Source organism: Phlebotomus argentipes, unplaced genomic scaffold (assembly GCF_947086385.1).
Source record: "Phlebotomus argentipes unplaced genomic scaffold, Phlebotomus argentipes genome assembly contig_5, whole genome shotgun sequence".
NCBI lineage: Eukaryota > Metazoa > Arthropoda > Insecta > Diptera > Psychodidae > Phlebotomus > Phlebotomus argentipes.
The window spans coordinates 10,478,507-10,495,530 of record NW_026776165.1 but is presented as its reverse complement, the minus strand read 5'-3'; the positions used below and the strand labels follow the sequence as shown (position 1 = coordinate 10,495,530).

The following is a 17,024-nucleotide window of genomic DNA, read 5'->3' as shown; positions in this document are numbered from 1 at the left end:
GGCGCTGAAGAAGTGTTCAATTGCACGCGCGCGCGCGACGGGAAAAGTGGAGGAAAATGATGTGAAAAATGCGCTATTTCTTGCTTAACTGTTTGCGGCTCTTTCATCATCGAGTACTTAAAAGAATTCAATTTTTCAAGTTCTAAATGAGATGAAAAAAAAATATATATATATTAACATTTAATGCGACACGTTCTGTCTTTTAGGGGGAAAAGAAAGGGGAAAAAAAGAAGATTTTTAGAGAAGATTGAAAAGCCAGCGTTCTAAAGAATTTAATCCCAATTTCAAGTGAAAAAGGAAAAGAAGAAAGAGCGAGAGAGAAAAAAAATCATATAAAAATGATGAACTTAACCTTTAAAAAAAACACACACACACACAATTAAAGAAAATGTTACTAAAGATGATAAAAATTTATGTAAATAAGATGCAAAAAAAAAAGTTTGCCGAGATGATAAATTGAATAACACAAAAAAAGATGACGTGAAAAAACTGCTATTTAGAAGTTGTTATTTAATTATTATTACAGCAGATTTAATGGACAGAGAAGAGATAAAGAGAGATGCTAAAAATGATTGATAAGATTTATTGTAAATAAAGTGACACAAATTATTCATATACAAAAAAAAACACAAGAAAGCAAGCGAAGAAAAATTAACTATCATTAATTTAGATGAGAAAATGCAAGAATTTTTCAATTTGTATATACCAAATGAACAATTAATATAATTATGTCCTATTTTATCCTCCCTTTTAATTTAAAAACAAAAAAAGAAAAACAAAGTACATTTATTATATTCTAGAAATTCAACTTTTAGTTCTTTTTTCTAATTTCTCTGTAGGTTTTTTTCTTTCAATTTTACCTTCTCTCAACAAAAGTATCACTCTTTAAATTTATATTAATTAAAAATATTATTGTGTGCTGTTCTCAAAGTGCATAGAAATTTTGTATATATTATACACAGGAAAAACACACACACAAAACAACAGAAAACAAGTTCACATAACAAAGTAGAGGAAAAAAAAAAGATTTCAAACACACATGATTGAAGATGGTAATAAATGTTATGTAAATTTAGCAAAGAGATAGTAAGTTATGAGAAGGAAGAGAAGAAATACACTATAAATGAATAAATATTTGAGAAAAGAGTAAAACAAGCAGCCAAAGTGTTTCGGAAAAACCTTGGATTTTGCGGCAGAAATTGATTTTGGACGCCATGAATTGCGAATTGATTCACTTCGGCTCGCCGTTGAGGTACAAATTGACAGAGTCTTTGTCTCCAGAGAGAGACATTTCTGGCCAATCTCATGAATGGCGACATATTCAAGAGCGTTCGAGACTTTCCAAAGGATTCCCACAAAGAGAAACTGACAAGGATCAATCATCAGGTGGAAAATGAGGGCAAGTCTAAAACCCTTGAGATCAAATGTGTAGAAATTTTCTGCGTGATAGGAAAAATCGCCTAACGTGTGGAACTGTCCCACGACAGTCCACTGAAAGTGGCCAAATTTTATTGGGCGCGGCGAATTTATAGCACATTTGTGGCGAATTGTCAGATTCAAGGGAAGTTATCACAGTTTCTCACATTTCCGGATTGAACGTACCAAAGGAGTGCAGAGAATTAATTGTCCTGTGATCTGAAGATGGCTGAGAAACCTGAGAAACCCGATCCGCTGGAGGAGCTGACTAAGCAGTTTGTGGACGTGAGTAAGCGACTGGAAGTGCAGCTCAAGAAGCTGCCTCAGGCCCTGGAGGAGCACCGGAAGCTCGCGTATGAGGCTCGCCTGCTGATGGCGACGCACAAGGCGGCCGGGCCGTCAGGCAGTGCAGAAGGGCGAATGTCGCCGGAAACTGTGAAAACTTGCATGGAGGTGATCTGCAGCTTTGCGGATTTGCTGGACTTGCAGGACAAATCCAGGGACAACGTGAACGCCCTTGAGTCGGCCAAGAAGATGAAACGGGACTTGGAACTGGACTTGGGGAAGATGGAAATGATCAGAGGCGCCATTGTGCAGACTGGCAAAGAATCGCAGCAATCGGCCCAAAATCGCAGTGCTGACTTCGATTATTCCACATTAAAAGGCAGCCAAGATTAAACGGCGTTTTCTTCATTACAGGCCAAAAATGAATGATTTGTGCATCTTTATTTATTCCTCTCCTCAAGACTTATTCATTTCCTTATAAATTACGAATTAAAATGCTTAAACGCTTAACTTCATGTAGCAATAAAAGTATTTTCACCTAACTTTACAGTATATTTTTTTCCTTACGTTCTTCTCCACATTTTGGTGTAATTTTAATATACTCAAAGTTTGAATTACATTGATATTAAAGGTAAGTTAATAGTAGATTTTATGTTACTCAACAGCACTACTTGATATATATTTATATATAATTAATCTTTGTTTATTTCCTTCTTCTCTAAATTGATCTTCCACGAATATTCACAATTTATTCACTTTATATTTTTTGTGTTTATGATCAAAAAATATTCTTTATAGCCCACAAATTGTTTTTTCTCTTTTAATTATTATTACGAAAAGCGCGAATGTATATTGCTATTTAATATAAACTCTATGAAGTTGATTTGAAAGAATGAACATTGAAGACTTCCAATGACACATCAAGAAGTTGAATTCTGAATAAAATACACGATATTTATCCCACATTTTCCACTCTTCGTGAGCAGGAAAACATTTATACTTTTTTCCTCTTATGCAGCAATGCAAAAAAAACAATTGTATGTGTGTGACTTTTGTTGATTTTTACGCAGTGTTCTGATAAATACATAGCTTTATATATTGACTAGATTTCTCCCTTTTTCTCTGTGTATTTCTGTTTTTGTAGTTCAACTTTGCTTTGATTCATCCTTGCCAGAATTCAGAATTTAAATTTTAAAAAGTTGGGTCTTTTTGTGTTTATTTTGTCACTTGACTTTTCCTCATCTCTGGTGTGAAAGAAAACTGCCCGCGAAATGACTCTAAAGACTCTAAAACACAAGAAGAGGATGTCTTTCGGATACTGATGTCGGCGCGCGCCTCTTCACACCGCCTCGGCAGCCGCGGCGGGCGCCGCCGCGTCCTACACATACTGATAATTGTCCGTGGGCCTGAGCAGCGGCTCGTGCTCCTGCGTCTTGTCCAGATCGAAAAACGTCATCCAGTCCACGCGATTGGGCTTCACCAGCCCAAAGCAGCCGCACTCCAGGAAGTCCACCAGATTGTTGAGCGGCCCGCGCGTGAACGGGCTCCTGCCGCCCTTCGCCTGAAAGTGTTTGTACCTGCAAAAGGCGGAAAAGACACTGCAATTAGCCTGAGCTTATCCCACCACGTTTACCACAGATTAACTGTCGCATTTCCACCTAATTGTGTGATTAAAATGGTTCAAATCGAAAAGTCACGACTTTTAATGCCTCAAAAGAGCGGAAATTGCTCAAAAATTGGCAGTTTTTCTTGCACTAAAATCAGCATTTTTCACTATTAGTTTGCCTTTTCCTCCTCTTCTTGGGGAAGAAAGATTTCATCTTAATTTTACACTATAATCAAACTATGCATAGTTAATGTCTGAATTCATTTGATTACACAGAAATCTATCTTAATGCTTCTCTATCAATTAATATGATTTTAATCTCAGATTTAGGAATCAAAGAACCTCCAAAATCAATTATTCTTGAACTCAACACTAGAATTACTTTCAAAGTTTTTCAATGTCACTTCATTTTGAAAGCTTTCCGATCCTTTTTGCATAGTTTGAAAGAAAAAGGGCAGTTTTTGCCCTTTCCTAGACATTAAATTTTCTTTTTATACCATTTTCTTCAATTTTATTTCACGCTTTATTGAAACTAAACATGAAAACCCAATGAGGATTAAGGATTTCAACGCAAAGACTTAATAATTGTGCATTCAAATGTACTGAAAAGTAGACTTCTTCGCCTATAAACTATATTAGAGTCTGGAATAAGCGGAATGTTGGGAAGCAGAGGGACTCACCGGTCGCGGTTCATGCGCTCGTTGGTGGTCATGCCCAGCGCCACTATCTGGTAGGTCTGGCAGAGCGCCAGCGTGGCCACCCAGGCCATGTGCAGCAGCGCGTTGGCCATCACCCAGCCGACCCACGGCTGGCACGAGCCGATGGCCAGCAGCGCGCTCCAGAAGCCGTCCAGGCGCATGTCGCACTGCACCTGGTAGAACTGCGAGCCGCCGTACAGCATCCACGCGCACATGAGCATGAGCGCCCACAGGAAGCCCATGAAGTGGCGGTGATTGCCGATGCCCACGCAGTTCTGGATCCACGGGCAGTGGTGATCGTAGCGCGCCACACAGCGATCGCACACGGAGCAGTGCTTGCTGCGCACGGGCCGCCGCACGAGGCAGGATGAGCAGAAGCCGGGCGGCGCGAAGCCGGCGCCGCCGCGCTCGCTCAGCTCGATGATCGTGCGCATCCGCTGCTCCTGCGTGGGCCGGATCACGCCCGGATCGCCGCGCCACGAGCGCAGGAAGCACCACCACAGCAGCGCGCTGCACGCGAGGAAGGCCAGCGACAGCCAGGCCGACACGGCGGGCGCGATGTACACCAGCCACGTGACGTAGAACCAGAATTTGGTGGCCAGGTACACGCTGAGCGGGATGAGCGTCATGAGGTGGTCGTCGAACATGGCGCGCCCCACCGTGTGCGTGACGGCGTACAGACAGCCGAGCAGGAAAAACTTGATGATGTACAGCAGCTCGGCGCTGAACACCAGCCCGGCCAGGTAGAAGACCAGGAACGGCGTGGCCGCCATCGTCCACCAGCGCACGCGCTTGTCCACGGAGCAGCGCACCAGGAAGCTGCGCCGCTGCTGCGCCTGGCCCAGCTCACGCAGCCTCTCCGTCACCTTGGGAGAGATCCAGAACGCGCCCGCCTGCGACTGCAGCATCGACAGCGGCGTGTCGCCGCGCAGATTCGGAATGTCCAGGCTCGCCTTGCCCTGCGGAAGACAAGAGAAATGTCTCAAAGCTCGCAGGATTGCGCACGTGTCTTATTTTATCACATCAGAAAGAAAGCCATTAGATTCGTTTTGATAGTGGAAAAATAATATTCCGGCCTGCAAATTGCTAAAAATTCAATCATAATCATGTCATCGATTTATTAATATGAAGGGAAAATCAATAGAGTATTAAAAAGTCTTCAAAGGAAAAAATAATACGATGCAAATTTCCCTTTGTCTTTGATGTTCGGATAATTGAGCCTCATTATCTGCTTTATGAAATGCATTTCACTTACGTCACGAGGAAAAGAACACACTTTTGATTCGACCTTCCATGTCCTTCGCCTAGATTCAGGACGACGTTTCAGTTTGAGTGCAACAGCGGAACTTAGCGGAAGGATTTTCACTTTTCTGTGCGCAAAATGAAAGTTTCCAAGCAATTGGAGAAATTCAACAGTGAAAAACCAGTTATTGATTTCCAAATCTCCGCTTTAACGATCAACATCTTTTCTGGACCGTGGAAAAATCGACTTTTGGTTGTGATTTTTCCTCTCTGTTCCATTCTTGGATTAATCTTCATAGGAATCCGCCTATATAATTCATTTCCAGTGGAACTGGACATTGATATCATTACGACGACATTGATTTTGCTCGGTTATATCCAGCCTGTTTCAAAATCCTTTCTGGGAGCGTTTGAACGTCGACAATTTTTTGAACTGTTGCATTGGATTGAATTTCTCTACAACGAAGAAGAAACTGATCCTGAGCTGAAAGTGATTTTCGAAAACCATTTGATTCAATCGCTTGAGATTTGGAAATTTCTGACCAAGTAAGAAAATTTATATTAAATTGAAATTCAGTGTGATAACACAAAAAATGCTTTCAGATGGGGAACGCGATTCGCAATCACATCGGCACTAATAGTTACAGCTACAATGACACCGAAGAGCGAGATGGGAATGTATATGCAAATTCCTGGCCAAAACGCAGTTCCTGACGAAGTGACTTACGTTATACAAATTGTTTTGATCACAATTGTTGCGAGATATCTAATAAGAGTTGACTTGGGAATAATTTTCATTGGTATTCAAATTATGGCAGCTCTGAATATTCTCAACGATTGCATGAATTTGATCGATCAGAAAACTAAGGAAATTCCAAATTACCTCAAATCTATCATCATTCGCCACAACGATATTATTAACAAAGTGAATTTGTTCAATGAAGCCATTCGGAAGATTGCATTTCTTCAAGTCGCAAGCAGTACTTTACTTCTGATATTTGGTTTTCTTTTCTTGCGCAAAGAAAGCGATCAAATTTCAGCATATTTCATATGCTGCTTCGGAATTGCTCAAATTTGGATTTTTTGCTTGTTTGGTGAGTTTATCAAGATAAAAACCGAGAGACTTTCGGAGACTCTTTACCTCACAAACTGGTACGAATTGAGTGTGAAGGATCAGAAGACGTTTCTTCTGATCCTCGCGATGGCGCAGAAAGATTTCGGACTGAAAGCGGCCGGAATGTATGACGTCAACCTAAACGCGTTCGTTCAGATTATGAAAATGGCCTTTTCTTACTGCACCGCTTTATATGCTCTTTCAGCAAATGAATATCAAAAAGTTCAAACGCTCTAATTTTTATGCAGCTTTAGTTGTCTGATAAATCTATTTGGCGATTTGTTATTATCATTGTTAGAACAGTGAAAGGCGCTTGCGCCTAAGAGCGATTACAGACTTGCAGCTTACCCTCAAATCGACGCGAACTCGGATCAATCCTCCGTGAAAGAGCCCGGAGTGTGAAAAGGTCAGATCAGCGATAATTCGTGGTTGATCTGCAACTTTACACACTCAAAATATGGATCAGCCATATTCGTGGCTGAACTGTCACCACACACACTCAGGGGTTATTCTTCTTTGTCGACACTAGCGACACTGTGTTTGGTGTGTTCAGCTGTCAGTTGATTTACATACATTAAAAGCGTGAAATTTTACGTTAAAATTGCAAAAAAAAATTGATGACTCGCAGAAGAATTTAATGATTTTAATAGCTCAGAAAATCATTCGCAAGAGATCCGCCATTTTGCCTTTCCTGAGTTATCAAATGATTCGACGCATTGTCGGCCGATCGCGCTGCCGTCGGGAATCCCATAAATATCGACTGAACCTTCGATACATCGAGGAATGAGTCGCGTTTTATGGCTCAGCCAACTGTCAAGTCATACGCACTCGCGATCTCGCTGAACCTCTCGTGGATCACCCGCAAGTCTGTAGTCGCTCTAACAATTCTAGAATCCAAATCACGCGACTGTTCGTGAAACTGGACTAAAAGGAACTCACAAGAACTTAGCTTAGTCGAGCTTCAGAAAATGTAAAACGAACACAGAAGCTTTCTTTATCCAACTGCGCATTATTTGTTGTAATTTAATCATGAATTAAGAATGAAATTGTAAAAGAAAATGTCAGTGAAATAAACTTTTCTTCAATTCATAATTTATTTACAAGAAAAATTATTCCTTGAGTTATTTTCTTTGGTTTCCTCTCAGTGCTATTATATTCCTCTTTCCGGGGATCTTTCTGACGTTGAAAGTTTTTATTGATTTCACGCTTCAATTGAAAGCCAGGATCATTGAAATGTGGCAAAATTACTTTAACAGTCAGTCAAATCATTCGCACTGAGAATGCAACATGTGTGCATCGAGAGTGTGAGGAAAAGGAGGAAATGTCACTTAATTTGGCCGCGTGAGAAATATTGAAACCACAAAATCCATAAATAATTAAATTTAACACCACGAGAAATAGAACAAACTTTTTAGATTCCCTCCACATTGTTTCATGACGGCTTTTCAGTTTTGCAGCAATTGTTAAACTTGTCGGAAGGATTTTCTCATTCTCAGTGCGCAAAATGAAAGTTTCCAAGCAATTGGAGAAGTTCAACTGTGAAAAAGCAGTGATTGATTTCCAAATCTCTGCTTTAACGATCGACATCTTTTCTGGTCCGTGGAAAAATCGTTTCTTGGTTGTGATTTTAGTTTTCTGTTCCTTCCTTGGACTAATCTTCACAGGCACACGACTATATTATTCATTAGGAATGGAACTGAACATTGATATCATTACGACGACTTTGATTTTTATCGGTTATTTGCAAATTTTTTCGAAAACCTTTCTTGGAGCGTTAGAACGTCCGCAATTTTCTGAACTGATGAATTGGATCGAGTCTCTCTACAACAAAGAAGAAACTGATTCTGAGCTGAAAGTGATTTTCGAAAAGCATTTGATTCAATCGCTCGACATTTGGAAGTTTCTGACCAAGTGAGAAATTTTGCAATGAATGGAAATTCAGTGTTATGACATAGCAAAATGTTTTCAGATGGGGCACGCGATTTGTAACCGCGGCGGGAATAACAACTACAGCTACAATGAGACCGAATAGCAAAATGGGCTTGCTTATGCAAGTTCCTGGCCTAAACTTTGTTCCTGATGAAGTGACTTACGTTATCCAAATGGTATTGCTAACAATTAGCGCAGTTTTCATTATAACAATTGACTTGGGAATAGTTTACATTGGCATTCAAATTATGGCTATGCTGAACATTCTCAACGATTACATGAAATTGATCGATGAGAAAACTAAGGAAATTCCGAATTTTATCAAACTTATCATCATTCGCCACAACGATATCATTACAAAAGTGAATTTGTTCAACGAAGTCATTCAAAAGACGGCGTTAATTCAAGTCACAAACAGTACTTTACTTCTGATATTTAGTTTTCTTTTCCTAAGAAAAGAAAGCGATCAAATATCAGCGTATTTCTTATTCAGTATTGGAATTGCCCAAATTTTGCTTCTGTGTTTGTTTGGCGAACTCATCAAGATGAAAACCGAGAGACTTTCGGAGACTCTTTACCTCACAAACTGGTACGAATTGAGTGTGAAGGATCAGAAGACGTTTCTTCTGATCCTCGCGATGGCGCAGAAAGATTTCGGACTGAAGGCGGCCGGAATGTATGACGTCAACATGAACGCGTTCGTCCAGATCATGAAATTGGCCTTTTCTTACTGCGCCACTTTGTATGCTTTGAGCAAGTGAATATCAAACTGATCAAGCGCTCTATTTTTTGTGGCTTTAGTTGTCTGATAAATCTATTTGGTGATTTGTTATTATCGTTGTTAGAATAGTGAAAAGCGCTCGCGCCTATCGATTCTAGAATCCAAATCATGCGATTGATCATCATCTTGAAGAGAAGGAAAAGAAGACTGTAAGTCGAATTTCCTATACCAACCGGCAAAACACCAAGCCCTGCCCAATTGGTATCCCTGGAGAGCTTGTGGCGGGAATGCCACTGTCTAGGCGGCCTTCTTCCTCCTGATATACGATTCTCGCTGTTAGCATTATTTGACGGTAGAGGCAGCACTGAGGGTGACGCGGAGAAGCGCGCGGAGAAGTCAGTCAGTCTTGTCGTGAACGCGGAGCGGAGAAGTGCTATGCGAGTAGGAGCAGGGGACGCAGCGAGATGGGGCGGCAGGAGGAGTTGGTTACGTAAAGCCGACCTCTTATGATATTTGGAACTTCAAGACGTTATATTTTTATAGTTGTTTAGCAAAAAACATTCTCCGAGTCCAAAAGAACAGATGAACTTTGGCGTAATAAGCGAGGGAAAATGTGGGAAAAGCCGTAAATTCTGAGGAGCAGAGCCAAGTAACGAGTGAACAGAAGACGTCACCAGCAAGAACAGCATAAATTTCACTGGATGTTCATCTGATCAGTCGATGTGAACATTTCAGAGAGTTAATAGAATTCCGCACGAAACTTTAAACGAAGTTCAGCTTTTCCTCTCAAGTCACATTCAGAGTGAAGCTGGACTAAATGGAACTCACAAGAACTTAGCTTAGTCGAGCTTCAGGAAATGCAAAACGCTCACATAAGCTTTCTTTATCCAACTGCGCATTATTTGTTGTAATTTAATCATGAATTAACAATGAAATTGTAAAAGAAAATATCAGTGAAATAAACTTTTCTTCAATTCATAATTTATTCATGGAAAAATTATTCCTTGAGTTATTTTCTTTGGTTTCTTTTCAGAGGATCTTTCTGACTCTGAGAGCTTCTTATTGATTTCACGCTTCAGTTGAAAGCCAGGATCAGTGAAAAGTGGCAGAATTACTTTAACAGTCAGTCGAATGAGTCGCGATGAGAATGCAACATGTGTGCATCGAGAGTGTGAGGAAAAGGAGGAAATGTGATTTAATTTGGCTGCGAGGTGAAAAGTGACACAACAAATATTTGATAATTGATCGATTGATTGATTAATGATTAATAATTGATCAAATTTAACACTTTCACATACGAGAAATGAAACAAACTTTTTAGATTCCCTTCCACATTGTTTCAGGACGGCTTTTCAGTTTTGCAGCAATTGTTAAACTTGTCGGAAGGATTTTCACTTTCAGTGCGCAAAATGAAGGTTTCCAAGCAATTGGAGAAATTCAACTGTGAAAAACCAATGATTGATTTCCAAATCTCCGTTTTGACGATCAACATCTTTTTTGGTCCGTGGAAAAATCGTCTCTTGATTGTGATTATGATTCTTTGTTCATTCTTGGGACTAATCTTCATAGGCATTCGCCTATATAATTCCTTCTTATCAATGGAACTGAACATTGATCTCATTACGACGGCATTGTTTTTTCTTGGCCTTTTGCAAACAGCTTCGAAATTAATTCTCGGTTTTATTGAACGTCAAGATTTCTTCAATCTTCGCAAATGGATTGAATTTCTCTACAACGAAGAAGAAACTGATCCTGAGCTGAATGTGATTTTCGAAAACCATTTTATTAAATCACTCAAGATTTGGAAATTTCTGACCAAGTGAGCAATTACGCATTAAATTGTAATTTAAATTGATAACACAAAATTGCTTCCAGATTGGGAACTCGATTCGTAATCACGGCGGGATTTATAATTACAGCCACAATGACACCCAACAGCGAGATGGGCTTGTGTATGCAAATTCCTGGCCAAAACGCAGTTCCTGACGAAGTGACTTACGTTATCCAAATGGCATTGATGATAATCGGCGGAGTTTCTGTTATAATTATTGACTTAGGAATCATTTTTATTGGCATTCAAATTATGGCAGCGTTGAACATTCTCAACGATTACTTGAATTTAATCGATCAAAAGAGTAAGGAAATTCCGAATTACCTTAAAATTATCATCATTCGCCATAACGATATTATCAGGAACGTGAATTTGTTCAACGAAGCCATTCAGAAGACGGCGTTTGTTCAGATCATTAACAGTACTGTGCTTCTTATATTATGTTTCCTTTTCTTGCGTAAAGAAAGCAATCAAATTTCAGCATATTTAATATGCAGCTTCGGAATTGCTCAAATTTTGCTTCTTTGCTTATTTGGCGAGTTTATCAAGTTGGAAACCGAGCGACTTTCGAAGACTCTTTACCTCACAAACTGGTACGAATTGAGTGTGAAGGATCAGAAGACGTTTCTTCTGATCCTCGCGATGGCGCAGAAAGATTTCGGACTGAAAGCAGCCGGAATGTATGACGTCAACCTCAACGCCTTCGTCCAGATCATGAAATTGGCCTTTTCTTACTGCACCGCTTTATATGCTCTTTCAGCAAGTGAATATCAAAAAGTTCAAGCGCTCTAACTTTTTGTGGCTTTAGTTGTCTGACAAATCTATTTGGCGATTTGTTATTATTATAGTTTTAATAGCTCAGAAAATCATTCGCAAGAGATTCGCCATTTTTCCTTTCTTGAGTCGTGTAATGTTTCGGCGCATTTTCGCACGAGCGCGCTGCCGTCGAGAACCCCATAAATATCGACTGAACCTTCGATACATCGAGGAATCAGTCGCGTTTTATGGCTCAGCCAACTGTCAAGTCATACACACTCGCGATCTCGCTGAACCTCTCGTGGATCACCCGCAAGTCTGTAGTCGCTGTAACAATTCTAGAATCCAAATCACGCGACTGTTCGTGAAACTGGACTAAAAGGAATCCACATGTTTATAGGTCAGCCGAGCTTCAGAAAATGTAAAACGAACACATAAGCTTTCTTTATCCAACTGCGCATTATTTGTTGTAATTTAATCATGAATTAAGAATGAAATTGTATAAGAAAATGTCAGTGAAATAAACTTTTCTTCAATTCATAATTTATTTACAAGAAAAATTATTCCTTGAGTTATTTCCTTTGGTTTCCTCTCAGTGCTATTTAATTCCTCTTTCCGAGGATCTTTCTGACGTTGAAAGTTTTTATTGATTTCACGCTTCAATTGAAAGCCAGGATCATTGAAATGTGGCAAAATTACTTTAACAGTCATTAAAATCATTCGCACTGAGAATGCAACATGTGTGCATCGAGAGTGTGAGGAAAAGGAGGAAATGTCACTTAATTTGGCCGCGTGAGAAAAATTGAAACCACAAAATCCATAAATAATTAAATTTAACAACACGAGAAATAGAACAAACTTTTTAGATTCCCTTCACATTGTTTCAGGACGGCTTTTCAGTTTTGCAGCAATTGTTAAACTTGTCGGAAGGATTTTCTCATTCTCAGTGCGCAAAATGAAAGTTTCCAAGCAATTGGAGAAGTTCAACTGTGAAAAATCCGTGTTTGATTTCCAAATCTCCTTTTTGACAATCAACATTTTTTCTGGATCGTGGAAAAATCGTTTCTTAGTTGTGATTTTGCTTTTCGGTTCATTCTTAGGACTAATATTTATAGGAAACCGCCTATATAACTCACTATCAACAGATCTGAACATTGATCTTATTACGACGACATTGATTTTTATCGGTTATTCACAAGCTATTTCAAAATTATTTCTCGGATCAATTGAACGTCCGCAATTTTCTGAACTGACGAATTGGATCGAGTCCCTCTACACAGAAGAAGAAATTGATTCTGAGCTGAAAGTGATTTTCGAAAAACATTTGATTCAATCGCTCGACATTTGGAAGTTTCTGACCAAGTGAGAAATTTTTACTTGAAATGTGAATTAAAAATTATGACATAACAAAATACTTTCAGATGGGGATCGCCATTCGTAATGATGGCGGGATTATTAAGTGGAGCTACAATGACACCGAAGAGCAAGATTGGTTTGGTTATGCAAATTCTGGGCCCAAACGCAGTTTCTAACGAAGTGACTTATGTTATCCAAATGGTATTGATGGGAATAGGCGCATTTTCCGTTATAACGATGGATTTGGGAATCATTTTCATTGGTATTCAAATTATGGCAGTTCTTAATATTCTCAACGATTACATGAATTTGATTGATCAGAAAACTAAGGAAATTCCGAATTACCTTAAAACTATTATTATTCGCCACAACGATATCATCAAGAACGTGAATCTGTTCAACGAAGCCATTCAAAAGATGGCATTTCTTCAAGTCGCAAGCAGTACTTTGCTTCTAATATTTAATTTTGTTTTCTTGCGAAAGGAAAGCGATAACATTTCAGGATATTTAATATGCTGTGTTGGAATTGCTCAAATTTGGATTTTTTGCTTGTTTGGTGAGTTTATCAAGATGAAAACCGAGAGACTTTCGGAGACTCTTTATCTCACAAACTGGTACGAATTGAGCGTGAAGGATCAGAAGACGTTTCTTCTGATTCTCGCGATGGCGCAGAAAGATTTCGGACTGAAAGCGGCCGGAATGTATGACGTCAACCTAAACGCCTTCGTCCAGATCATGAAATTGGCCTTTTCTTACTGCGCCTCTTTGTATGCTTTGAGCAAGTGAATTTAGTGGCTTTAGTTGTCTGACAAATCTATTTGGTGATTTGTTATTATCGTTGTTAGAATAGTGAAAAGTGCTCGCGTCTATCGATTCTAGAATCCAAATCACACGATTGATCATCATCTTGAAGAGAAGGAAAAGAAGACGTTCTATTTTTATAGTTTAGCAAAGAACGTTCTCCGATTCCAAAAGAACAGATGAACTTTGGCGTAATAAGCGAGGGAAAATGTGGGAAAAGCCGTAAATTCTGAGGAGCAGAGCCAAGTGACGAGTGAACAGAAGACGTCACCAGCAAGAACAGCATAAATTTCACTGGATGTTCATCTGATCAGTCGATGTGAACATTTCAGAGAGTTAATAGAATTCCGCACGAAACTTTAAACGAAGTTCAGCTTTTCCTCTCAAGTCACATTCTGAGTGAAGCTGGACTAAAAGGAACTCACAAGAACTTAGCTTAGTCGAGCTTCAGGAAATGCAAAACGCTCACATAAGCTTTCTTTATCCACCTGCGCTTTATTTGTTGTAATTTAATCATGAATTAACAATGGAATTGTAAAAAAAATGTCGGTGAAATAAACTTTTCTTCAATTCATAATTTATTTACAAGAAAAATTATTCCTTGAGTTATTTCCTTTGGTTTCCTTTCAATGCTATCGTATTTGTCTTTCTGGAGATCTTTCTAGCTCTGAGAGCTTCTTATTGATTTCACGCTTCAGTTGAAAGCCAGGATCAGTGAAATGTGGCAGAATTACTTTAACACTCAATCGATTGATTCGCGCTGAGAATGCAACATGTGTGCATCGAGAGTGTGAGAAAAAGGAGGAAATGTATTTTAATTTGGCTGCAAAGTGAAAAGTGACACAACAAATTTAATAATTAATTATATTTAACACATTCACATATGAGAAATAGACCGCCCTTTTTACATTCCGTCCACATTATTTCATGACGGCTTTTCAGTTTTGCAGCAATTGTTAAACTTGTCGGAAGGATTTTCTCATTTTCAGTTCACAAAATGAAAGTTTCCAAGCAATTGGAGAAGTTCAACTGTGAAAAATCAGTGATTGATTTCCAAATCTCCTTTTTGACAATCAACATTTTTTCTGGACCGTGGAAAAAGCGAGTTTTGCTTACATTTTTGATTTTCTGTCTTATCTGCGGACTAATTTTTACAAATTTACGTTATCTTGATTTACTATCCAATGAAATTAACATGAGCTTGATTATGACGAATTTGGTTTTACTTGGTTATATACAAATTATTTCGAAATTAATTTTTGGCTCAATTGGACATAAACATTTCTTCAATCTTCGCAAATGGATTGAATTTCTCTACACAGAAGAAGAAATTGATCCTGAGCTGAAAGTGATTTTCGAAAAGCATTTGATTCAATCGCTTGAGATTTGGAAGTTCATGACCAAGTGAGAAATTTTTAAATGAAATGTGAAACATTTTGGATTCATAACAATGTGATTTCTTTCCAGATGGGGAATGCCATTGTACTTCTTAGCTGGTATGGGAATTATGGCGATAATGAGACCAAACAGCGAGTTGGGTTTGGTTATGCAAATTTTTCCACAACATTCAATTCCTGAAGAAGTCATTTATGTTATCCAAATCTTTTTGATAATAATTGCTACGAGCTATCTAATGACACTTGACTTGGGAATAATTTTCATTGGCATTGAAGTTATGGCAGCATTGAATATTCTCAAGGATTACATGAAAATGATCGATCAGAAAACTAAGGAAATTCCGAATTACCTTAAAATTATCATCATTCGCCACAACGATATGATCAGAAAAGTGAATCTGTTCAACGAAGCCATTGAAAAGATTGCATTTCTTCAAGTCACAAGCAGTTTTTTGCTTCTGATTCTCATTTTTTTGCTTTTGCGTAAGGAAAGCAATCAAATATCAGGATATTTATTATGTGCTGCTGGGATTTTTCAAATTTTTCTTCTTTGCTTGTTTGGCGAACTCATCAAGATGAAAACCGAGAGAATTTCGAAGATTTCTTACCTCACAAACTGGTACGAATTGAGTGTGAAGGATCAGAAGACGTTTCTTCTGATCCTCGCGATGGCGCAGAAAGATTTCGGACTAAAAGCAGCCGGAATGTATGACGTCAATAAGAGAAATAGGAAAGGAAATAATCGATCTTTTATCTGCTTCGACAGACATTCCAGGCCTATTCCCTAAAAAAAAAAGTCGCTGAAAGTCGCGGTGCGCCATCATTTGCGGCACTGCACAGTGCCAATGATTCGCGCGCGCCTGACTCAGCGCCTCGCCTTATCTGCTCTCGCAACTCACCTTGAGGACGAGCGTGTTGATGGCGGTGGCGTTCCTGGCCAGGATGGCCCAGTGCAGCGCCGTGTTGCCGTGCGTGTGGTCCACGACGCTCGGGCTGGCGCCCAGCGTGAGCAGGAGGCGCACGGGATCGATCTCCACCACCTTCCACGCCGCCCACATGAGCGCCGTCATGCCCGTGCGGTCCTGCAGGTCCGGGCTGACGCCGCGCGCGATGAAGTAGGCCACGAGCGCCGTGTGGCCGAACTGCGCGGCCAGGTGAATGCACGAGACGCCCTCGGCGTCGCGGATGCTGGGGTCGGCGCCGGCGGCCAGCAGCAGCACCACGGCGCTGATGTGGCCCTGCCGGGTGGCCCAGTGCAGCGGCGTGGCGTTCAGCTCGCCGCCCACGGCGTCCACCACGGCACCCTTCTCCAGGAAGTAGCGGATGATGTCGCGGCGGTTGTTGATCGCCGCCCAGTGCAGCAGCGTGACTGTCTCACTGTCGGGCTGGTTCACGTCCCAGCCCGCCTCCACCAGCTCCCGCACGCGCCCGATGGCGCCATACTGGGTGGCCTTGACGATGTCGAAGCCCCCGTAGTCGTGCTCCACGGGCGCCACGGCGGGCTCGTGGGATATCAGGTGACTCTCGCGGCTGTGGCTGTGCTCGCCCCTCACGCATCCGCCCGTCGCCGCCCCGCAGGCGCTCTGATACATCCTCGCGCTGCGATGCCGTCAATGGGGCCACTCACTTGAGGAAAACACACCTATCGCAGCCCCACGGAAACACACTGCGACTCTTCTCACTTTGACAGTTCGACACTTTGGAGGTTAGGCCGAGATGCAAGGGCCGATCGAGCCTGTGAAGATCACTCATGCCATTTTTTGGCACGCTTTCATCGCGAAAACTGCATGGAAATCACGAAAAACTGTGTAAAAGCAAGTGTGAGATGAAAAAGGGCAGAAAGATAATTTTTATAGCACGTCTCGCATCTGG

General features: G+C 40.4%; 1 protein-coding gene across 1 annotated transcript; it reads right to left on the bottom strand.

The window, feature by feature from the left end:
• Positions 1 to 2,989: 2,989 nt before the first annotated feature.
• Positions 2,990 to 17,018, bottom strand: LOC132256147 (palmitoyltransferase Hip14). Its single transcript, XM_059752349.1, has 3 exons — positions 16,052 to 17,018; positions 3,988 to 4,964; positions 2,990 to 3,278 (listed from the first exon to the last, which is right to left on the bottom strand). The coding sequence occupies exons 1-3, from the start codon at positions 16,742 to 16,744 to the stop codon at positions 3,080 to 3,082; spliced, it is 1,869 nt and encodes a 622-aa protein (XP_059608332.1). The 5' UTR covers positions 16,745 to 17,018; the 3' UTR covers positions 2,990 to 3,079.
• Between the last annotated feature and the right edge of the window lie 6 nt (positions 17,019 to 17,024).

Bases quoted from the DNA above. Each gene is read 5' to 3' on its own strand.
- LOC132256147 (XM_059752349.1), bottom strand. From the start codon at position 16,744: ATGTATCAGAGCGCCTGCGGGGCGGCGACGGGCGGATGCGTGAGGGGC. The intron at 4,965-16,051 runs GTGAGTTGCGAG...TGTCTTCCGCAG, and splicing joins TCAACACGCTCGTCCTCAAG to GGCAAGGCGAGCCTGGACAT. The intron at 3,279-3,987 runs GTGAGTCCCTCT...CGCCTTTTGCAG, and splicing joins GAGCGCATGAACCGCGACCG to GTACAAACACTTTCAGGCGA.